Source organism: Triturus cristatus, chromosome 6, assembly GCF_964204655.1.
Source record: "Triturus cristatus chromosome 6, aTriCri1.1, whole genome shotgun sequence".
In the NCBI taxonomy this organism is placed as follows: domain Eukaryota; kingdom Metazoa; phylum Chordata; class Amphibia; order Caudata; family Salamandridae; genus Triturus; species Triturus cristatus.
In genome coordinates this window covers 448762871-448787183 of record NC_140589.1, presented here as the reverse complement: position 1 = coordinate 448787183, position 24313 = coordinate 448762871, and the positions used below count along the sequence as shown (strand labels likewise).

Sequence of the window (24313 nt, the reverse complement as noted above, 5' to 3'; positions counted from 1 at the left end):
TGAGGAGAGTCTAATTAAACAGCCCATCTCTCCTCGATGCTCATTCCTCAATAACTCATCCGATTTTTCTCCCTCATGCGTGTGTCCTTCTCACGAGGTTTTTGAGGCTCACACTATTCTTTCTTTTTAATTTCATATACTGTGAACTTGACACGAAGGTATCAGAGCGCTTTACATGAGCACCAGTTGTGTTACAGACGGACACATTCATTTTGTTAGGCACAGGGAGAATAAGCGATTTGCCCAGAATCACAGGGTGTTGAGCATCCCTGCCGAGACTCGAACCCAGCTCTCTAGCTTCGAGTGCCACCAGAAGCCAATGGGACACTAGTTATTAAACTACATTGTGTTTTTCTTTGCTAAGCTAACCATGCCTGCTCTCTTAACAACTTCACTCTTTGGTTTGCCCACACCGGCATTTCCACAGCAATCCACTGAAATCCCTCCACGTTTCTATGTTCTATACATGCCACGTTGACAAAGAATGTAATTATCCACTGTCCCTCCCCTCTTTCTATGAAAAGGCACACCATTGCTCCCCTTAAACAGAAGAGATGAAATAAGCAGAATCTCAGAAGCTAAATACTGAGAAATAGGCACTGCTTTGCCACTAATATCCTGTCTTTGGCTGCATATTGTTTAATTAGCAGCAATCAGTTGTAGTTTAAATTTGTTAATTAGATTTACTTCAATAACACATGTATGTTCAGATCTATTCAGCAAAACATAGAGGCTAACTGTGCCTTGACTGTGCAACAACTATTACATAAGTAAAATTAATCATTCTACTACTAAATTCTAGGTGAACAAGGAGATGAAGGCGATAAGGGCCCCAAGGGATACGGTCTTGTAGGTCCTGAAGGAGATCAAGGTCCCAGAGGTAAATTTACTAATTATATTCATAAATGCTCTTTTCATGGAAATCTTTGTACAAATACACAAAAAATTATAATGACTAGAAATGTTAATTTGGAAAAATCAATGTCAGAATTGTATGTTAATTAAATTAGTTAAAACACCAAATCAGTGTTTATTTGAAAACATGTTTAGCATATGTTTTGAGGTTCATTGCACTGTGGAACCAGTGGCGGCTGCCACAGAGTTGTACTGGTGGGCGGTGAGAGGAGAAAAAATATAAAATGGCCCCTATTCAGCTGTCGGCCGTCGCCTCATCTCCGTCCTCTTCTGTTCCTCCCGGACCGGAAGTAAGAAGCACACAGACTTCCCTAAGCCAATCGCAATGATGCTGTTTCCAGCATGACAACAGTGATTGGTCTGAGCTCCGTAGTTCAGCACTCAGACCGGGACTGGGAGCCTGTGCATGTTCTCTACCCAGGCTGTGCATTACAGCCCGGTGGAGAACATGCTAAGTGTTTGGTCAGGCCATGTGCACTTAAGGGCGCCAACCTCTCAACCCTCTGCTGGCTGTGATGACAGCCCAGCCTGCCCCGTAAAACTGCCTCTGAAAAATAAAATGATAATAACATTGCGTTATTATCATTTTCTTTTTCATTTTCCCACTGCTCAAAGAGCAGTGGGGCAGTGCACTTTCGCCTTAATGGAGGAGCCGCTGCTGTGTGGAACTGTTGGCTGGATCCACAAGGGTTGTAACTAATTTCAGGGAGAGCACCAACAAATACCCTTTGTATTAGCAAATTCCACACTCTGATTTAAAAAAATCATGATTTGTGGAATTGTATACTCATAAAGGCGACTTACACTTGCAGAATACCCATCAGTATTGCATAATTGCTGCATTTGTATGTTTAAAGTTATGGTCAAGAATGTCCGTTTTGCATGGGGAAATGTGTTGACCTTCCATATTGTAGTGAGCACCTACAAATGTGTATGTTTGTGTGCTATTGCTTGACAATTTGTAAGTGAAAGGACATAGTTAACTTAGCATCTTTATCATCTTGTCTGACAAATGCTGATGCAATGTGTCTGGATGATTTTTGCCAAAGAAAAATCTATCTCAATAGTACTGATTTTTGTCCTATAAACAGACAAAGACACCAGAGCACACATAACCAGTATGTATTCTACATATTGGAGATTATGGCAATGAAATGATCCGTGCGTTCTTCGTGCTCATCCGCTTTCATTATCAACTCTTCAAGTATTAAGACATATCTTGATTGTGAAAAAATATATAGATATGCACGAACCAGCTGACCCGTTTCGTCTGATTAAGGCTTTTTCACGGCTACCATGGTTATAAGATAAAGGTTGGAATTCTATTCAATTGATGTATGTATTTTTACATGATGAAAATCCAGTCTTAACAGAGTGGCCACAAGTATCATACTGTGGAGGAAGATCCATGAGAAGGAACAACGAAAAAGTGAAAAGTGCAAACTATTATTTCTGACATGCAGTCTTCGTAAAAATGTGTGTGTGTTATTGAGCACAGAACGAGCAGTGAAAAGCAACCGAAAAGTAGTAAGTTTAGAAAGATAGAGACTCCTAACTCCTTGCAGCCACCTTCCTTTCACAAGTGCAGACAGTTTTGTTTCCCGGAACCCGAGTGATGAGAAAACAATTAGAGCTAAAGGATACAAGTCATCTCGAGCAATAACGGAAGACAATTGCTACAGTTTCTTGATGAGATTGAATATGGGACTGTAGATTTCCTTTTCTTTCTCCAAGGCATGAAATAATATCTGAAAAAGATAAGTGACTGGTCACAGAGAAAACAAGCATTGGCATAGCCATTAGGTATCGCTTTTGGGACCTTATAAGTATTTAGTTATGCAGCACAATATCCTTGGTGCAACAACATCAACTGTTTCATGGCCAAACACTTATAAGGTCCCAAAGGCGAGACCTATTGGCTATGCCAATGCTTGTTGAAACTTCACTCCAGTTCTGACCCCGGGAGGGCTGGATCCCAGGGGCTGGTGACTCTCCTGCTGCTCTGGCCCTCTGGGGCATTAGCACATGGTTCACCTCAGTCCAACGCAAATGTGTTTGTGTGTCCTGACTTGCTGATCACAGAAAGTAAATGCATCACTTCCATGCAGTTCTGTAGGTAACTCATATAGCGTCAACATAGCTTCGAGGGAGGAGGAGCCTAGCGCTTGACCAAGATGGCCGCGTGAGCTTAGAGCTCCCGAGACCCTCGCGCCCTCCGTCGACTATCCTGTCTCTAATCCTGATGGTATGCATGGCACCGTGTTGCTGAGTTGTCAGGGAGGCGATTGATGCTACCCGCGGTCGGATCGCCCATCGGGAACCGGACTTACGACTGGCGAAAGATTGCGGCCTAACTCCCGGAGATGCCAGGGGCTAGAGTTGGCAGGATGCCCGACTCCTAGTTGATCAACAGCGGCCTGGTGAGGTGTGAACTGTCGGACGGAGGCCCTCGCTCTTTCACTTTCGATTTCGTTCCCTTTGTCTGCCCGGACACTGTAGAGCTCTGGGTGGCTTTATAACCCCAAGGACGCTCGGCGGGCTACTCTGGCAGCACAAGGCGGACCTGCTCACTCCTTATTCCTCTCTCTGAGAGGGAACGGTCTTCACTGCATTGGACTGCCTGGAGTCCATTATGTCGGGCAAAGCAGAAGGGGATCGGCTGAAGACTAAGTCCACCAGGCGGGGAACGTATTCCCAAGTCAACAGTATGGACCGCTACGCCCTCCTGAAAACATCGCCGAGTGGACCGAGCCAGGCGCCGGATGCCCAGAAGGAGGACTCGCCTGGGACACCGGAGCTATCCCTGCAGGATGTCATGGGCGCGCTTGATGGGATGCAGACCTCGATGGGGAGGCAATTCGAGGCCCTGGCGCATAAGGTGGATGCCATCCTGGTGGATGTCAATTCGATCCGCTCGGACCCGGGCAAGACAAACGAACGCGTTAAGACCCTGGACCACAAGACCACGGGCCTCGCTGATGATGTCGCGGATTTGCAGAACGAGGTCCGGAAGCTGAGGGCCGAGAGTGACCTCGCCGCCCGCCGGCTGGAGGACTTCGAGAGCCGGTCCAGGCGCAACAACGTGCGCGTCATCGGGGTCCCGGAGTCCTCGGATGAGGCTTCGACGGACCTGCTTGTGGAAGATTTGGTCCTCAATCATCTGAAGCCTAAGGGCCTTGGAAAGTTTTTTGCAGTGGAAAGGGCCCATAGGGTGCCGGGCGGGCGGCCCAAGGCGGGTGCCCCGCCGCGGCCGATTGTCGCCCGGCTCTTTCACTTTCGAGATCGGGACGCTATCCTGCAAGCTTCGAGGGTGACGGGCCCAGTCCCCTTCCAGAATGCGTCGGTGAATTTTTATCCGGACTTCACCCAGCATGTGCAGAGACAGAGACAGAGCTTCCTGGGGGTGAAGCGGAGACTTCGGGAACTGGACCTGAAGTATGCCATGCTTTTCCCTGCCAGACTACGGGTGGTGCATGAAGATCGGACATTCTTTTTTGACTCTCCTGTTATGGCCGACGAATGGCTGGACGCTTTGCCCCGGCGACGGACCGGGGACGACACAGCCGAGCATGGAGACAGTGGCCGGGATGGACAGGGCTGATATCTCAAAGCCAGCCTGACTTGATTTAACCATACTTAAAGATTTGAACAGAGTGCAGTAACTGTGGAGGGTTGCGGGAGGATGAGGGGTGCTCTTTTCCTCCCTTAGGGTACTTTTTGTAGATTTTTGTTTTTGTAGGGCGACAGGCACACTGCAAGTTGGGGGGGCTTTCTAAGCTGCAGCAGGGGTGCAGGGTGGGGGGAGTTTTGGGGATTTTGAGTTTGTTGTTGGGGGTTTTATTTCTGCAAGGCATGATGATTATCCTCAGGGCTGTTCCATGGTGGCGCCTCGGGTGTGGGGTGGGCCTCTTTCCATTTGAGGATGGGGGGTAGAGGCTTAAGTGTTATAAGCTGGAATGTTAATGGTTTGGGGGATCGCATCAAGAGGGGGATTGTTTTGCAATTTTTGAAACGCTCAATGCCAGGTGTTGTCCTGCTGCAGGAGACACATCTCATAGGCAATACGTGCTATGCCCTGAATAGGAAGGGGTATAAATTCATTGCACACTCGGGATTTTCTTCTGGGTCCAGGGGTGTGGGCATCCTCGTTAGAGCATCGCTGCCTTTTGAGGTGGACTCCACCATTGTTGACGATAAGGGGAGGTTTGTGGCGGTGGCGGGGCGGTGGGAAGGAAGGACTTTGGTTTTGGTTTCGGTTTATGTCCCGCCGGCCCTGCAGGCCTCCACATTTGCTGAACTGGGCAGGGCTTTGCTGACTCTCCCGGGGGGAATGCTGGTAGTGGGAGGGGATTTCAATGCTGTGGGTTCCGGACTGTTGGATAGATACCCGCCCAGGGACACAGGGGGGGCTCAGAAATGGCTTCCAGACTTCCTGGATACATTTGGTCTGATAGATTGCTGGAGGCTCCGGCACCCCACACAGAGTCAATACACGTTTCACTCCGGGGCGCATGGTAGCCTCTCCAGGATTGACTACCTGCTCACTCTGGCCGCACATGCCTCGTTGATATCCGAGGCGAGGCACATGGCACGCGGTATCTCTGATCACTCGCCAGTGTGGATCAGGCTGGATCTAGGTCGGGAGGGAGGAGGGAGGGTGGCCCCCATTAACCCATGGTATTTCCGAGACCCCAAGACGCGCAGCGCCCTGGTAAAGAAGGTAGATAATTACTTTAAGGACAATCTGGGAACCGTGGACTCGGCGGTGTCGCTGTGGGAAGCTTTTAAGACCGTGCTTCGGGGGGAAGCCCTCTCCCTGGTGGTGGCTGCCAAGAATCGGAGGGATGGCGAGGTGCGGCAAGTGGAGGAGGAGATTGCGGCCCTTGAAGGGGATATGGAGGAGGAGGTTACAGAGTCCTCATTGCATGAGCTTTGCCTGAAGCAGGCGGAGTATAGGGACCTGGTGACGAACGCCGCTAAGACCCTCAGCAGGGAACAACAGGGCCGCCTGTATGACGTTGGGGATAAGGCAGGGAAACTCCTGGCGTGGTTGGACAGGAAAGAACGGGTCAATAGAGTGGTGCCAGAGTTGATTGGAGAGGGGGGAGAGCCGATTGTGGAACCTGAGGGGATTGTGAAGTGTTTCGCGGAGTATTTTCATAGGGTTTATTCCTCTGTGTCGGACAGGCCGCCCGAGGACTCGTCTGATCTCCTCCGTGATATCGAGTTGCCCTGCCTCTCTGACATAGATAGGGACGATTTGGATGGTGACATCACGGTTGACGAGGTGGCGGGGGCGATTCGCGCGTTGAACTCGGGTAAGGCCTCTGGACCGAATGGACTGCCGATCGACCTGTACAAACTGTTCCCGGATAGGGTCGCCCCTCACCTGCGCGCCATGTTTTTGGAGGCGCTGGGGGATGGGATCCTTCCGTTGGACCAGCGGCTGGCGTCGATCGTGGTCATACATAAAGAGGGTAAACCCCGAGATAGATGCACCTCCTATCGGCCCATTTCCCTCCTCAACGCTGAGCCGAAAATTCTGGCCAAACTCCTGGCTACCCGTTTGATTAGGGTACTTGGCGATTTGGTCCACCCGGATCAATCTGGCTTTATCCCGCACCGAAATACAGCATTGAACCTTAGGCGTCTTCATGGCGTCATCGCCAGGGCGGGCACGCTGCGTGAACCGGCTGTTGTGGCATCTCTTGATGCCACGATGGCCTTTGACACGGTGGAGTGGGCATATTTATGGGCCGTGCTGGCCAAGTTTGGTTTCGGTCGCGGTTTTGTGAGTTGGGTTCGGTTGCTGTACGAGGGGCCACTAGCGAATGTTGTGGTGAATGGACGGGCATCTACTCCGTTTCAGCTTGGTAGGGGTACTCGGCAGGGCTGCCCCCTGTCGCCTCTGTTGTTCGCCCTCGCCCTTGAACCGTTGGCTGCGTGGATACGTTGGCACCCGGATATACGGGGCCTTCGGTGGTCGCCTGATCACGAGGACCGTATTTCGCTTTATGCCGATGATATCCTGCTGTATCTTGCCTCACCTAAGAAGTCACTTATAGTGGTCTGTGACGTACTCGCATCGTTCGGTAGGAACTCGGGGCTTGTGATTAATTGGGGCAAATTGTACTTGTACGTTCTTAGTGGCGAGGTCCCACCGATCCCTAGAACATGTTCGATACAGGTTGCCAAGCAGGGTTTTGTGTATTTGGGGATTTTTATATCCATGGATCCTGCTGTGCGCTATGAGAGGAATCTGCTCCCCCCCCGGCACGCTTGAGGCGAGATGTGGAAGGTTGGCGGAGGCTGCCGCTTTCCCTCGTTGGGCGTGCGGCCCTGTTCAAAATGATGTCTCTTCCCCGCTTCCTCTACGCCCTCCAGAACACCTTGGACTGGGTACCGGCCAAATACTTTCGGGAGGTCGAAGGCCTCCAAAGGACGTTGCTGTGGGATGGGCGGCCGCGAATAGCTATTTCAAAGTTGACGCTCCCATGGTACGATGGGGGCATTGCGCTCCCAGACATCCGACGGTACTATTGGGCCACGCAGCTGAGCGCGCTCAACCATGGGTTTTATGGCCCTGCCCTCAGCCCTGGGTATGCCATGGATAGGTGGCTGCTGCGCGGCGGCAACTACTACAGGGCGTTGTATTCGCGGTCCTTAGACTCGTCCCTCACCGGGCCCACAGGTGTGGCGGTGCGCGTATGGAAGATGGCGACTGACTCGTTGGGCTGGAAGGATAGGCTAACCCTCGCTACCCCATTGTTTGAATCGGAAAGATTGGGAAGACTCTGGCACACGAAGGGCTTTGATAAATGGGATCTGATAGGTATTTCCAAGGTGGGAGATGTACTGCATAAGGGGAGGGTGAAGTCCTTCGAGGAGTTGCAGACTGAGTTTGAGCTAGGGCCCTCAGAGTATTTCAGGTATATCCAGCTGCGTCACGCCCTCCGATCAGTCCTCGTTGAGGGTGAGAAGGTGCCGGAGTCCTCTCCCCTTGAGGACCGAGTCCTTGATGGTCATATGCCCGAGAGCACGATCTCGCTCATATATAAGAAGTTGATAAACGTCCGGGCAGACTTGCTATTGGGGCTGAGAGGACAGTGGACCAGGGATGGCCTTGAGTTGGATAATGAGGACTGGCAGTCAGCGGTTTCTTCGCCTAAGGAGGTTGCGATCCCGTCGCGTCTGAGGCTGGTGCAGCTTAAAATACTGCACTGGGTGTATGTGACGGGGCCAAGGCTGGTCCACATGGGATTCTCGGAGGACGGCCTGTGCAGAAGGGGATGTGGTATGGTGGGTACTTTCCTGCACATCATTTGGGAATGTGGGGTCATTGTGGAGTTCTGGAGGAGAGTCCATGCAGTTATGGGGGAGGTGACAGGCATTGTGGTACAGCCGGAGGCGCGGTGCTGCCTCCTGAACGTCTGGGGGCCCACTGACCTCGATGAGGCGCAGACCCAATGGGTGACTCTGGGTAACATGGTAGCTAAAAGGGATATTGCGCGACTATGGGGCTCCTCGGGACCCCCTACACTGACCGCGTGGAAGGAAAACATGGATTGGAGCATGTTTAGGGAGAAGACGGTCTACTGCTCTAGAGGTCGCCCCCGGAAGTGGCATGCCATCTGGGGGTGGTGGAACCAATACAGGGGGGGAATATGTCTTGCCCCGGACCTGGAACCTCCCGAGGAACAGCTTTCCCCCTGACCTACTTTCCAGCACAGCTTGGATTTAGTAACTGTTCTGGGCCTCTGCTGTTCCCCTTCTTCCTCCGTACACAGTCTTGTACTTAGTAGACGAGTGGGGTCCGGTCTCCCCTGGGGGCCTCCGCCATGGGCTCTCAATGTCCTTGCCTTGCTGGGGTTTGTTGTTAGTTTTTTCTGTGTTTATTTAAAATTGGACCTTTTGCATTACTCTTTGAACTGCATTGGGGACACATCACTGTATCTAACTTGCAATGCTGCCGAACCTTCGGGCTGTCGGCTGAATAGCTGTGTCCTGAATTTTGAAATAAAGGTTTTCAAAAAAAACAAAAAAAACAAAAAAAAAAAAACATAGCTTCGAGGAGCAGCCTGGCACTCTATACAGACCATGGGCACGAGGGGGCTAATAGGCTGGGGGTTGGTGCTGCATAGGCGACTAAACCAAGCCTGTGGGCTGTGTTACATGTAACCCTCCACGGGGCATAAAGCTGCCGTTGCAGGGCATCACCAAAATGCTGCTCCAATAGTACTGCAATTATTGTAAAAATTATTTTTCTTAAGACAGCACTCGGTCTGCAAATCCTTGTGAATGTGTGTAATGCAGGGACGTAAAGCCTGCAAGGGATAGCAGACCTGTGTACCCGCTTTCTGTATATATTGAGCTGGTATTGGGACCCTATCAGTGTCGGATCATCAAGGTCATCAGCCATCTTGGAATGGTTTTCCCTGCCACTATAAACGTTTAATCACCGATGATACTGACTCATACTAAAAACTCCTACACCTGATTGACAGCTTGCATTATGCTCTATCACTACAGCAGCCATTCTGGAAGGTGCTCCTACCAAAGAGACAGCCATGCTTTATTTTTGTAAGTACCTATACTCACTACACCAAATCAGCTTTAAGGAGATGTCCAAATCGGCAGCCATCTTGTAACAGCTATTTGCTTGCACAATCTACATCTAATGCATAGTCATTAGCTTTAGCCCCCCCACAACGGTAACCATCCCTCTCAATTATTTTCGTAGCACAATCTACTGTGTACTAGCATTATAACATCCAAGCTTATTTTCTCTCCTCAGAGAAATTCATAGCATAGCGGATCCCATCATGATACAAGAGATAAACAGCGCGTACTCTATTCAATACCCCCCTAACCTCTCGACAAATGCCTCTAAAACTTTCAAGCACAAGGTGCTCAGAAAAAACCCATATACCCTGCTCCTAGATCCCTCTTTTAATGCCAAAAAAGGTACTATACTAAACAACCTCATATTCTTCACAAGAAAAATAGCTAAATGGCGATTGACCTTCTCCAAGTTATTGAATATCCAGGAACATAAAAACATTCCCTATGGAGCAAGGATTACTACGTCGCCTTCACATAACCTCAGAGCTACACTGAACATAACATCCTACAAAAATGGCACCGTGCTCATTCAAGCAGTTAACAAGAACCTAGAACAATTCGACAGATACTTTGTCACCCTCAAAACACACACCATCACCACTTGTAGCACCTCACAGGACCTTACCACGCTGACCACCCCTTCATCTCCTGTTTTTCAACAACCCCCTACCCCTCCTAGAATGGCTGAAAATATCATTAACAATTATCTGCAGCCTAGTGCATTAAAAAGCCATGCTTTCAACCTACACGCGGTACCTCAGGGCGTTTCCTCTCCCTCCTCCCCAGCAGTGCTTCCTGAGGAGATTGGTCCCCCTACCCCTCCTAGAACTGGCGATAGCAGCATTAACAACTCCCATCAGCTCCCTATTGCAAAAAGCCAGTCCATCAACTGCCCCAGGGTTCCTATTGACCCCACGTCTGCCACCATCACATCAACACCTCAGGAAGATCTACGACCTTTGCCTCACCCTAGATTCGCTTCAAGAAGCGTCAACAAAACTCCCCCTGTTTCACACATCGCAGTGATTCCCGCACCTAGTTTTAGCAAGAGCCATAACATCAACCACTCCCCTTCCACTTCCACACACACCTGTATTTCCACCCCGCCCTACCACGATCCTCCCAACACACATCCCCTCATCACGGTCCCCAAGCTACAAAACGTTATCCATGAAATCAGACAGGTCCTTCAGCTCGTTGAAAACTCCCTCTCGACACTCAAACACCTTGAAAAGTCCCTAACATCACTTGAGAAAGGGATAAAAACTATCCCCTTACCTCTGACTGGGCGATTCTTTCGCACATACAGACGTCCTAACAATATAGCGTACAGTGAAATCCAAACTCTTCTAGAACTATATGAAACTACGGCACGCCCTACCACTAACAACAGGGAATTTGCTGTACTCCCAATCCACTGTGACCCTAGCAGAACCGCACATCCTAGTCTTAGAGGAATTAATCTGAAAAACCTTCAATCACTAAACGCTCACACTGAGAACCCGGAGCCAACAGTAAAGAAATCCGCAAATGCGCTTTCCTGCCTTTTACTAAATTGCCGCTCAGCATCCAAACACGCCTCCGACATCGCTGACCTTGCTCTCAACACGAAAGTGGATATAATCATCCTCACTGAAACATGGCTAAATGAATCTTCATCCCCATGCCTTGACCTTCTAGTCCCCCCAGACTACAACATCATTAGATTAGACAGAACACACAAGTCAGGCGGGGGTATAGCCTGCTTACATCGCTCCGGCCTCTCCATCTCAAAATTTCACTCGGAACCTTTAGTCTCCTGTGAATATCTGGAGATTACTGTTAAAACGTCAAATATCCTCTCGCACAAACTACATATACTCTACCATCCTCCAGGTTCGAACGTTGAATTCACAGAACAGCTTATGGAAATCATTACCTTAAACTCTTCCCCTCACTCCAAAGACATATTCCTGGGTGATTTCAATCTCCATTGGGAGAACCCCCTGGACAAGCAGGTTAACACCCTTAAAACCTTCCTAGCAGACCTTTCCATGACTCAATTTATCTCAATGCCAACTTACTCAAAAGGTGCCACTCTTGACTGGATCATTTCTAAACATGATACAATTGAATCTCTCTTGGTCAGTCCCTGTGACTGGTCAGACCATCACATTATCACCTTCCAAATTCCTTCAAGTTACAAGAAAACTTTCTCGCAACAAAGAAAGCAAAAACACTGGATAAGAAACACAAAAAACATTGAGTGGAACAACCTGGCTTCCCATTGTGAGAAGGTTCTCACTCTCCCCTCGAACGTGGCAGACGTCAACGTCCCGACTGCTCACTATAACTCCTCAATGTCCGAAATCTTTGACCATGTCGCGCCTCTAAAACTCAAAAGAATTTCAGATAAAGACAAAAACCCATGGTTCAGCGAAGCCTTAAATGAGGAGAGACGCAAACTTAGATTAACGGAAAGGAACTGGAGGCAAGAGCCTTCCCCCAATCGTCTCAAACTTCTCCGTAAATCGAGGCATTCCTATAATAAAAGTATTCTACAATCAAAAAAAGACTTTTTCAGATCAGAACTAGGCAAGGCTAAAAATAGACCAAAGAAACTTTCTGAAATTCTGAAACAACAATCTAACAAATTAGCCAAATCCTCAATCCTTACATCGAAATCTCAGTTGAGTAGTGTTGAATTTTCACAATTTTTCACAGCTAAAACTAACTCCCTGCAACTCGAACTCAGTGAGACAGCAGACAACTCAGCCTCAACAAGGAGCAGTCTAGCCATAACTCAGGCAACGCAAGAACTTCCGCTACCTAAAAACAACTCTCACTGGGACGCGTTTAGACTCTACGATCTAAACGACATCACCAATATCTTAGCAACGACGAAACTCAACAACCACTTTAACAACCCTATACCCTCCAATTGTTTACCGCACCTCTTCCATATCATCGCACCACTTTGGACCGAAATCATCAATGCCTCTCTTTCACAAGGCCACATCCCAGACTGCCTAAAAACAGGCCAAGTCACCCCTATCCTGAAAAAACCAACAGCAGATAACTCCGACCCCAACAATTTCCGACCTATAACGAACATTCCTATGCTAGCTAAGGCCCTGGAAAAATGTGTGCAGTAACAACTAAACCAACACATCTCGCACTTCAATCTTCTGAACACTCACCAATCCGGTTTCAGACCTGGACATAGCACAGAAACAGCCATACTACACATTGTAGATGATGCCCTGCAAGCTCTTGACCACAACAAAACACGCCTGCTAGTCCTACTTGACCTCTCATTGGCCTTCGATACGGTTAAACATGACAAACTTCTAAGAAGACTAGAAAACAGGATGGGTTTTACGGGTAAAGTCCTTCAGTGGTTCAAATCCTTTCTGGAAAACAGAACGCAATCATACATGATCAACAACAATCTCTCCGTTTCCTCCCTGAACTTGTTGGGAGTTCCTCAGGGCTCCACTCTATCTCCCATGTTATTCAACCTATACGTTGAACCTCTCACCGAGTTACTGCAGCAGGAGAACATCTCCTTCCACATGTACGCAGATAACACCCAACTGTACATCAAGATCTCCCCGATCGAAGAAATAAAGTTAATGAACCGAGCTCTCGCAAAGACTGTCCAATGGCTGTCAACTAGCTTCCTCAAGATTAACTCTCAAAAAACAGAGTTTCTCCTAATCTCCCCCCCCCCCAAGAACTCCACGGAGACAAAGGAATGGATCAAAACTATCACTGCGTTGAAATGCACGCCAATTGTAGTAGACTCCTCCTTATCACTAGGTATCACGCTAGATAGAACCTCAACATGCAACATCACATCAAATCACTGGCTAAAAACGCCCGCTTCCACCTCAGTTATCTCAGAAAAATGAAACCTTTTCTCGAGAGTTCCGACCTCAAATCCTCAGTCCAGTCCTTAGTTATCTCAAGGCTTGAATACGGCTGCACCACCCTCGCTGGACTTCCCAAAATCTCTACCGCACCTCTAAAAGACTGTCTCAATGCAGCAGCTAGATTCATAACAGGGTCTAGGAAATTTGACCACATTTCACCTCATCTGAAAGCTCTCAACTGGTTACCCTACGAAGCCCGAATCCAGCTAAAAATAGCTTGCATCACACACAAGGCGTTACACCACAACACCCCCCAGTACCTAGCCCCAAAACTCACCTTATGTGAAGGAAACAGACATTCAAGGAGTTCAAACAATCTACTTCTGAAACCCTCACGTTTTAGAAAGTCTAAAACTTCCAACAGAGCTTTCTCCGGGGCTGCACCAAGGCTATGGAACTCTCCACCATTCATCAGAAAAATCTCCGCTACACTTCTCTTCAAAAAGGAAGCAAAAGCATACCTCATGAGCAAAGTCCTACTTTAATTCTGCCCAATCCCGACTCTGGAACCTCAACCACCAACTACCTCGTCTGTGGGTTCCTTGACAGGAACTATGAACAACACGAGCTTGAACTATATCGTAAGGTTCAGAGTATTGCTTCCTAATGCTGACACTTAAAGTGTATACCGACACGAACGTTGAATGTTTTACCACTTGAACTATTCATTGCATTGTTTACTCCTTGTTTCTTTCGGAATTTGTCTTTTTATATGCTATGTTCTCCTTTGTAAGTGTTCACCGTATGCCTTCTGTAAAGCGCTCTGATATCCTTACCTGGGTCTGGTTCGTGCTCTATAAAACTCTAAAATAAATAATAAATAAATAAATAAAGTGACATCCCTAGAGGGACTCCAGGGGACAGGCATGAGTTTTTGGGACCGCCCCGTCGGACTGGGACAAAAATTAGGCCCCAGCTCCAAATAAAAGGTGATGCCCCATTAGTGAATTAGAAACCTAAAAAGTGTCCCATGCTTGCAAATTGGGGCAGTTTTGAACTTGCAAAGACACCCTGTATTTTACAAGGTGTGGAAGGATCCAGGCATTTGAGCTTACTGCAGATGCTTGTTTTAATATTAGTAAAATCAACAGTAAAAAACAGTCCACCAGACCATAAAGGGGGTCCACAAGCACCCCAAAAAAAGGCCCACACACTGAACTGACAGGCCAGCCCGTCTGGCACTGCCTGTCCGACCCTGGGTGTCACTTACACAGTGGAAGCTGTCCCTCACAAACTGATGTTTTCACGTTACTATATTGCGTTATTGTTTTGCCCCAGTAAAGCCTGGCACTTTCAACAGCTGAATAAAGTCTAAAGCACTGGACCTGAGGCTACTGACGTCCTCAGACACCTGATGTTTCTTTCCAGCTTTTCCCTCCATCAAACCATTGTAATTTGTAACTTTAGTCAAACGGGTTCATTGATATGAACCAGGACTACAACTCCCAGAATGCAATGGTTTGATGTAAGTATGCATTTCAGCCGACGGTATCTCCAAGCAGAGTGAAGTTAGGTATTTGTGGTGGGTGACATCCTTCAAGCCCGCGACAGTATAGGGTACTCATACAGCTCTGGGGGTTCACCCCCCCCCTCTTAAAAGGGTCTGGGTACTGGTTCTGTTTATTCCGCTTTGTGTGTCTGCGTTTCCTACACAGCAACACTTTAGAAGTGCAGGAAGCACCACCCCTTGTCTGTTCCGTTGGAAAAAGAATTGGAATTCCACCTATAGCACCCCCAGCCCGTTGGCTTGGCGCCTTCAGTTAATCACTACTGGAAGGCGGAGACACCGCACCTAAGCTATTTCTATGTCTTGAACCCCAACACAACACACAAAGATACAGAAACAAGGATATATAAAATAAAAAAGCTATGAAATGTTTTATTTAATTTACAAACACAAAACATGCAGAAACCGGAATTTTAATGTGTTAATGCAATGGTTGGAGTTTTTGAAATATTCAAGCAGAAATCGTAATTTTAATGGAATGGTTAGAACTTTTCAAACTGTAATTTTATTTCTGAAAGATGAACTGATATGCTAGACTCCAGGATACAATGTTGTGTATATGATCCCAATTCGTGCTCTATTTGTGGCGCACACCAGTGCTCCAGTTGAGGCCTCCATCCTCCGGACAACATCCCCTGACCCTTTGCTGGTTCCACGATTCAAGAGAATTCTACCATCTTCATTTATATCCTTCAATGTCAAATTCTTTCACATTTCCAGAGCGTTTTACATTTTTGAATTTCGCGTTTTTATATGTCCATACTTTATTAACCTTCTAATAATATTTCATTTTCTAATCAGTCGTGGGCCCCCTGAGTAGGGCTAGATGAGCCCCGGGGGTTTGCGAACCCTAGGTTAAGAATTGCTGGCCTAGTCTCCCAGAGCCGGCTTCGATGGCTCCAAATAAACATTTTGGCACGATTATGGCAGAGTTTAGGTAGCTGTTGACAATGATGGACAGGGTCTGGTGGGCGACAAGCCATCCACCCCCAGTAACGGAGACCCTGGCATGTAGTGACTTGTCTTAGTTCACACATCATGTGAAGGGATCAGCCATTTAGCGTATGGCTCTCTCGCCCCAACCAGAGCATTTAATCACTTTTCACGTGTGCCCAAGATCAGGCAGTGTGTAAATTAACTGAGCTGGGACTTAGTATGCACACATTCCGTGATTAGGCACTTTAGGTAACAGAGTATGAAAAACATCTGCTTTAGAACTAATTGTACCAGAGTGGAGTGCAGGGGCTAACATCCCGGACAGAAGCACACCCCTGGCTTGTTCCCGTGTGTCTGCTTGCTGCGGTGTTGTACTCTTGGGTAACCTTGAACCGCAAGCCTGGCGTCATGCTCCCTCACATGTGCCCGTGGTTGTTGTACCACCTGCCTGCAGAATCCCCAACACTGGCCAACAGGGCACAGTACCCCTAGGCACCCGGCTGCCTGCCAATTAACTCAAGGCTTGAGATAGGGAATCTTTAACACCCTTGTGCGTGCAATGTATATCAGATCGGTGCATGTAAGCTAGTCCCAAGGGCTAATGCGCCTGCTGCTGAAACCTAAGCACAAGCTGCATGCCACAGGTTAGAATCCTGAGTGAGTCCAATCTGCGTTTCATCCTCTCGGGGTCGATAACAAAAGAAGTACCGTTAAGGTGTAGTTAAAAAACACAGAAAACAACAAGGAAGATCGCATTCGCAGCTCTTCAATACCGCCAATTTCTCACGAAAATGTGCAGTGTTTTTGAAGCGCTACTAAGAGAAACTGCTTCACTAAAACAATCGAATATTGGTGTTCAGGCCATATTTATAACAATAAACTAAACAATTGTCTGAAAGGAAGATGGGTCGGTTATTTTCGGAGAAATACAAATGTGGAAAGCTGATCTCAAGCACAGAAGGACCATCGCCATTGTGGAGGCTGTCCAGAGCGGCCGACTCTGGTGCTGGGGATCCAGGCAAGTCTCGGCGTCCGCTCAACATCCTGTGATTCTGGGCAAATCTCTATTCTACCCGTGCCTACTAAAACAAGCATTGCGGCACCGACGCTTTACTTTTAATGTTAAAAGTAAAGCGTGGGTGTCGCGATTATACCAAAAGTAAAGAAATAGATGTTTTTTTCTATTTCTTTACTTTTGGTATAATCGCGGCACCCGCGCTTTACTTATAACATTAAAAGTAAAGCGCGGGTGCCGCGATTATACCAAAAGTAAAGAAATAGATGTTTTTTTCTATTTCTTTACTTTTGGTATAATCGCGGCACCCGCGCTTTACTTTTGATGTTATAAGTAAAGCGTGGGTGCCGCGATTACACCAAAAGTAAAGAAATAGAAAAAAACATCTATTTCTTTACTTTTGCTATAATCGCGGCACCGGCGCTTTACTTTTAACATTAAAAGTAAAGCGCGGGTGCCGCGATTATATCAAAAGTAAAGAAATAGAAAAAAAATCTATTTCTTTACTTTTGGTATAATCGCGGCACCCGCGCTTTACTTTTAATGTTAAAAGTAAAGCGCGGGTGCCGCGATTATAGCAAAAGTAAAGAAATAGATGGTTTTTTTCGATTTCTTTACTTTTGGTGTAATCGCGGCACCCACGCTTTACTTATAACATCAAAAGTAAAGCGCGGGTGCCGCGATTATACCAAAAGTAAAGAAAACAAGCGGTACTGAAAGCGATCGCGCCGAGATCGCTATTGTCAACACCACCGAGGAGCGGGGGGGAGGGAGCACGGCAGCGACAGCAAGGCGAACGAGCGCTGCTGCGCGTGCTAGCCACTGTCGGGAATGGGCGTAGCAAAGGCGGGACATGCGCCCGCCTTTGCCCAATCACGTGCCTTTTTTTGTTAAAAAAAAACACGTGAAAGTCAATGCCTGACGGCGAAAGCTGATCACACACACAAGCGTGTGGTCAGCTTTCAAAACCCCATACAAAAGGGTTCTCACTGCACGAGCAGTGCTGCGCGATACCTAGAAAGGGCTGATGATGCCTACATTTTTTCATCTAGAAGATCAGCGAGCCACTTGAAGCAAAACAGTTATGGATTAAACAAGCATTGAGGGGGTGTACATTTGTGGATCAATATATTGCAATGTTAGTAAATAGCGATTTGTGTCAAAACCTTTGGGTGGTTGCATAAGAGTGCCTATGTGGCAGCCATGGAATGCCCCCTTGATGCAAAGTAGCACATAGCATTACTTTGCATTGCATTATGTGACTTTCTAATGCAAATCAGGATTTCTGCTGGACAGTAAATCCCCATAAAACACTTTTCATTGTGTTTGCATCACTTTTGTGAGGCAAACCAGGCTCAAAATGTTAGTACTTCCCGTTCCCCCCCACCCGCCTCCCAGTGTGGCAATGAGGGTGTTGGCATTTATGAGGCTTGAAAAATGGAAATGTGAATGGACCTAGTTGCATCTTCCATGAAAACTGTGCTTAGTGGGATTGGTAAAATTTACACTTAACCCCTTCGACAGCTGTAGTACCTTTACAGACAGGTAAGTCAATCAATCTATTCAATTATTTTCCCTCAACAAAACCACTTTGAATAGTTGTCAAATAATAGTTGTGCCCTTATTTAATGTCACATTATTTCAAGGATTATTAAAACTAGGGCAATTTACCGACCCGACCAGATATTTACATGGAACATTTGTATTACAGTTTCATTACTTTTTCATTCCTGTCCTTACATCATAGTTACACCATGGAGACAAGAGCCCACTGCTAAATAAAAGAAGAAATGAGCCTATAAAGGACATACCTTATTTCAGAACCCTAAACCTGTTTTGCCTATCTTCTTTGGGAGGCAGTCATCCAGTTTTCATGTGTCTGGGCGAGAATTCCTGCTTATCTTGTGGCCCTGTTTGGGCTTTTTCTGCTGCTGGAATGTTTTACTGACTTTTCATCACTCTCCAAACCACTGGTGGACTTGCAGGCTGCTTTACACTGGCTTTGTGTGCATTTACACCTCTTGCTTGCCTTGTTTGGTGCTGTCTGAGGCAGATTCCTGTGGTTGACCTTCACCTCTTTAGCCCCCTGCGGAGCCTGGGGCTGCTTTTCTGGATGATGCTGTCAGATTTTCTCAGTGGATGTGGATTCCTACCCACAATAGTGGAACTGGTTGTGGGCCTTTACTGACGTGTGCTCCCTTCTGGTTTTGGGCCAGTGTGTACTTGTTTTCTGTGTGTTGTTGAAGTACCCATTGCTGAAAGACAGGTATATGTCCCCTTTTCTTTGGCTGGGCTGTGTGCTGGTAATGAGGTTCCCACCATGCTACCTGCTGGGTATCAGGCTTGTGGGGTGCTGCCTTGTTTTCTTTCCGCATCTCTTTTTTGGCTAGGGTGTACCCCGCCATGGCTTCTGAAGTTGTCCAGAGTTATGAGGTATTGTTCGGCTCTTCTCTGGCACCCTGATATTGCTTCACTGCTCCAGGGTTGAAGTGAATCCTCATCTCCCCCAGACCAACATGGCTGGATATGAGTCTTCCCTTATGAGCTTAGGGCCAGATTGTACCTGTCTGCAGAGCAGCACTAGACCTTGATCTTTCCATGGTGCTGACTAGGCTTGGGATTCTCTCTCTCTCTTCCCTGTGGGGCTTGTGGGATGCCGCCTGTTTTCTTGCCTCTCGTTGGCCATTATGTGGTGTTCCTATAAATTTGTTCTGCTGTTACCACTTCCAAATGGGCTTGAGGCTGTATTTTGGGGCCTTCTGTCTGGTGATGCTGTGGGGCTCTGGATATAAATTCCCTACCTGGACTAGAGGCATGGTTGTTCCCCATGTTGCATTGGGGCCCCTTCACTGACGGCCAGGTGTATGTCCCCCTCCCCTGTCAGTGGGTGTGAATCAATCTTTGGCACCTCCCTGTTGGACTTGTGAGATATGTGGCCTGCCTCCATGTTTAGGGCTGTTTATTTCTCTGCCTCCCTACTGAACCTGCTCATGGCCATGTGTCCTGACATTTGCTGCCTTCTCATTTGTCTTGGGTTTGGAATATGTGCACTGAATTTGGGACGCTGGAGCCTCTTTAACTAGGGGAGAGTAAGGGATGGGTGTGTTGCTGGTGTGCAGGCTGCCATTGTGTGTCCATGCTGTATGCCCTGTATTCTCTTTATGGGTGTTGTTAGATCTGGGGGTCTCTAGTTGGCAGAGGTATACACCTTAGACCAAATAGGGACCCTTGCTTCTAGTCAGGGTACAGGGACACACACGGTAGAAAACCCCTGCTCACCCTCTAGGTAGCTTGGCTCGAGCAGACAGGCTTATCCCCAAGGCAATGTGTAAGGTATTTGCACGTAGACACCACAATGATCCCCCCAGCGTACACCACAAACTTAGACCACACAGGTGAGTTATATCAAAAATAATATATCTTTATCTAGTTTCCGCAGTTGAAATCAAGCATCACAGGTTTACACCATATTCGCTTTCTTGGTTGGTCGGGATCGTAAGACGATAGTCTCTAGTCTCTTGCGTGATTCGATACTCACTGAGAATGAATCAGTTCGTAGGCTCTTGTTGTTTAGGCAGCTACGTTGCTCCGTCGGTGTCACTGCGCTCGTTGTAAAAAACGCTCCTCTGGCTGTTCGGTGCAAGGTTTCCACAACTCCCTCGACGAGCCCTCAGTGACGATGTCGACGTCACCGGAGTCAGCCACTCACAGCGCGGCTTCGTAGAGCAGGGAAGTACGACTCTCGGTCTGCTTCAGGCCTCCGGGTCGCGGCAAGGCACGTGCCGATGAGCACGTCGGTCTTCTTAATGCGGCAACCGGTGTCAGGCCCGGATCAGCGCGGCACTCTCCAGCAAGACAGAGAGCAGCCAGCCCACTTCACAGGCAGATGTTGAGAAGCTTGGTAGAACAGTCCACGGTCCCTGTAGCACACAGCAGCGCAGGGGGGACACAGCAGAGTCTGGGGTTCTGGGCAACCTTTCTATCCCTGGGTTGCGAAACAGGAGGCCAGCTCTTCTCAGGTCCTTGGAGATTCGGATTAAGACACAGCACACAGCAAAGTCTTGTTTGGTCAAGTGGGTAGAGTCAGCACACAGCAAGACCCCTTCTCCTCCTCAGCTTCAGTTGTACAGCAGAACAGGTCAGCCCTTAGAGCACACAGCAAGGCAATCTTCCTTTAGTTCTTCAGCGGTCCGTCTTTCAGCAGAGGTTCCTCTTGATGGTAGAATCTAAAAATCTGTTGTCAGGGGTCCCTTACTTATACCCCTAAAAGTCTTTGAAGTCTTTGTGCAAGCGGGTCCTGAGCCCGGTCTGATCCAGTTCTGGGTGTCGCTGGAGCACTTTGTTTTTCCTGGCTTCTCCTTTTCTTTCAGAGTGAGGGGCAGAGACGTCAGCCGCCCAGCGGGAGGTGGAGCCGGTATTGTGGCAGGCAGGCACATCCCTATTCACTCCCAGGTGCTACCTCCTCCCTCCACTCTACTTGCAAATGCAGGTATTCAGCAAAGGGCTGACTCAGCCAACCTCCCGGGGGATCCCCAGCCCCTGTCACTCTCAAGCCAGACAGTCAATCCACAAGCGCGCCCAGGCACACAGAAGGGTCAGACAAGAGAACAGCCACTCTCTAAAAAGTACTGTCCTCCAACTCAGGATTTAGAAACAACTTCTCCTAAAAGATGTGTTATTAAATGCTGAGCTCAGGGATATCAAATACTCATGTCTTATCTTGTTCCTATGAGAAGATAGGCTGATAGCCATTGGCACCAGCCTCCCCCATGTTAGCCCATGGAGCAAGATAACCTTGCAGCAGTAAACACACAAAATGGCCGTTGTTCACTACCAGAACATGTTACCTGCACTAGTACATGCTCTACCTTTTACATACACTGCACCCTGCCCAGGGGGGTACCCTGGGCCTTCCATAGGGATGACTAATGTGTATAAAAAGGGAAGGGTTAGGCCCGGCCAGTGTGGACACTGGCCAGGAGGACATGGCAGTCCGGGGACTGCAGGCAGGCCTGCGGCGGCAGGCCTGAGACACCATTTTAGGCCTACACAGGTGGGTGGCGCAATCAGCGCTGCAGACCCACTAGTAGCATCTGCCATCACCAGCCCTGGCACACACAGTGCACTTTACTAGGGACTTCATGGTGATACAGATATGCCAATCCGGTATATCCAATCAATACGATATTTTACACAGGGAGCACTTACACTCTGGCACTGATTAGCAGTGGCAGAGTGTCCAAAGCATCTAAACCAGCAAAAACGAAATCCAGCACAGCATCACAAATCCAGGTAGCAGAGGCAAAAGATAGGGGAAAAACCCACGCCAAGGATGTCAGGTCTAACACGTGTGCTATTCATTTCTCTTTTCCCTCCTGCTTCTGAATGCTCCTTGCCACAACATCATCCCAAGGGTGTGTTACTTTTTGGAATTTCATTTTATTTTAGGGCCTGGGAAGTGGAAGGTAATACCAGGCCTCTCGCTTTCTTTTGTGCACTTTGTTTGCAATTTTTCTAAAAACATTTTAGTTTACAATTCTAACATAGCCAACTTTCATGTTAGAACGATAAATTCAAAATGGCTGCAATTGTCATGACACATGCATATGCACAGGTCTCAACATACTCAGGTGTAATCATCACAATGCCTGTCTGCATGTGTCACAATGCATGCTTGTGCACTGGTGGCTATCTTGGAATGGATTTCCTTTAATAAGGAGCCCATTACAAGTTGGTGGCTATATGTGCTCATGTGTTCACATGCCATTGACAACAAGCACTGCTAAAGCCAACAGCACTTTCTTTCAAGCTGAAAACCTTTTGGATTTTCAATGCTTGTTTTGTCTGGATGTTGTTTTGCTTTGTTATGTTCCTTGTGCTTTCATCTGTGACATGGGATGGCATAGGGGCTAAGCACTTGTGTTATAATGTGGAATATTGTGCTCATTGACTTTCTTTTGGGGTCTCCACTCACTCCTTGTTGGGCATGGTGCTTGTGGGTTGCTTTCTGGTTTCCACTGGTGATTTCCCCTTCACTTGTGAGGGATTGGTGCTGTCTTCTAGCTTGAGCTTTAGCCCACCCCATGCGATTTTGGATTTGATGGTTTGGGAGTGATCCCCCACTTTTCGTGGCTCCTGTGAAGGAGTTTTTTTTTTTTACTCCAAACTGGCAACTCCTCCCTCTTTTTCTTAGGTTTTTGTTTGCCTCTCGATCTCATGTGGGTGTGTGTGCTCTTCTTAATCCTCTTGGATATGGAGCATGTTGGTTTTTTCTGTGTACCTGGCCTCTTGTGTCCTGGCCCACTTAAGCCTTGATCTCTTAGCTCTTGTCTTCTTGCTTTGGAAAATCCTTGTCCTTCGGGACCTACGCCTTGTCCTCATGGTCCTTCTGGCACTTCACCCAATTGTCTTGGCCCTTTTGGCCCTGGTTCTCCTTGTTTGGGACCTTCGGAGCCACGTCATTTTCACCCTGGTCCTCCTAGATATCCAGGTCCAGTCCCCTTAGTCTTCCTGGCTCTGGCTGTTCTGGTCCTCCTGATCCTCTTCACCCTGGTCCTGCTGTCCCCAGGCCCTGGACTTTCTGCTCCACTTGGTACACTGGACTCAGGTCCTATGGTCATGGCCCACCTGGCTCTCCTAAGCCTGTTCCTGGCTCTATTGGTTCTGATCCTTCTAATCCTCCTTGCGCTGGCTCTGGTTCTCCTGGCTCTGGTTCATGTGGTTATTCCTTGCACTGACACCCTCCCTTTCCTTGCTTATTCTGGTCCCCAGTCCTATTGGCCCGAATCTTGTCTTCCTGGATCGGGCCCTGATCCTCTTGGCCCTGGTCTTCCTGTTACTTGTCCTTACGCTGCTATTCAAACTCATCATGGTCCTCCTTAATCTGGTCCTCCTGGGCCTGGCCATCCTGTTGCTCATCTTCCTAGCCATCCTGTTCCTAGTTCTGTGAGCTGGACCTCCAGGCTGGGATCATCATGCTCCTGATGTCACTGGTCCTGATCTTGCTGATCCTCCTTTTCCTCCTCACCCTAGTCTTCCTGATACTAAAGGTTCTGATTCCTTGTGCCCTGATCTTGCTAATCCACTTAGTTATTTGTTTCCTGGACCTCTTAGAACATTTCCTTCTGACTCTGGCTGCCTGTGTCCATGGTCTCAGCTACCTGACACTCCTGGTCTAGGTCATGCTATTCTTATATTTCATAGTCCTTTTCCTTCTTGAGATTCTGTGCCTCTTGTTCCCGATCCTCTTGGTCCTGTTTCTTATAGGTTGGTTTTTCCTGGACCTAGTTCTCCTGACCCACCTACTATTTTATTCTTGGTCTCATAGGTCCTGTCATTCTTTTCCTATTTTGTGCTTGTTATCATACACTTTGCCTTTAGCCCATCATGGCCTTTCCTGGTTCC

General features: G+C 48.0%; 1 protein-coding gene across 1 annotated transcript in view; it reads left to right on the top strand.

The window, feature by feature from the left end:
* The window catches only part of COL21A1 (collagen type XXI alpha 1 chain), a 268022-nt gene that overhangs the window by 231361 nt on the left and 12348 nt on the right, over positions 1-24313 (top strand). The window contains exon 26 of the mRNA XM_085610868.1: positions 803-880. Within this exon, the coding sequence (XP_085466994.1) occupies positions 803-880 (78 nt within the window). The remainder of the gene's footprint in view (positions 1-802; positions 881-24313) is intronic.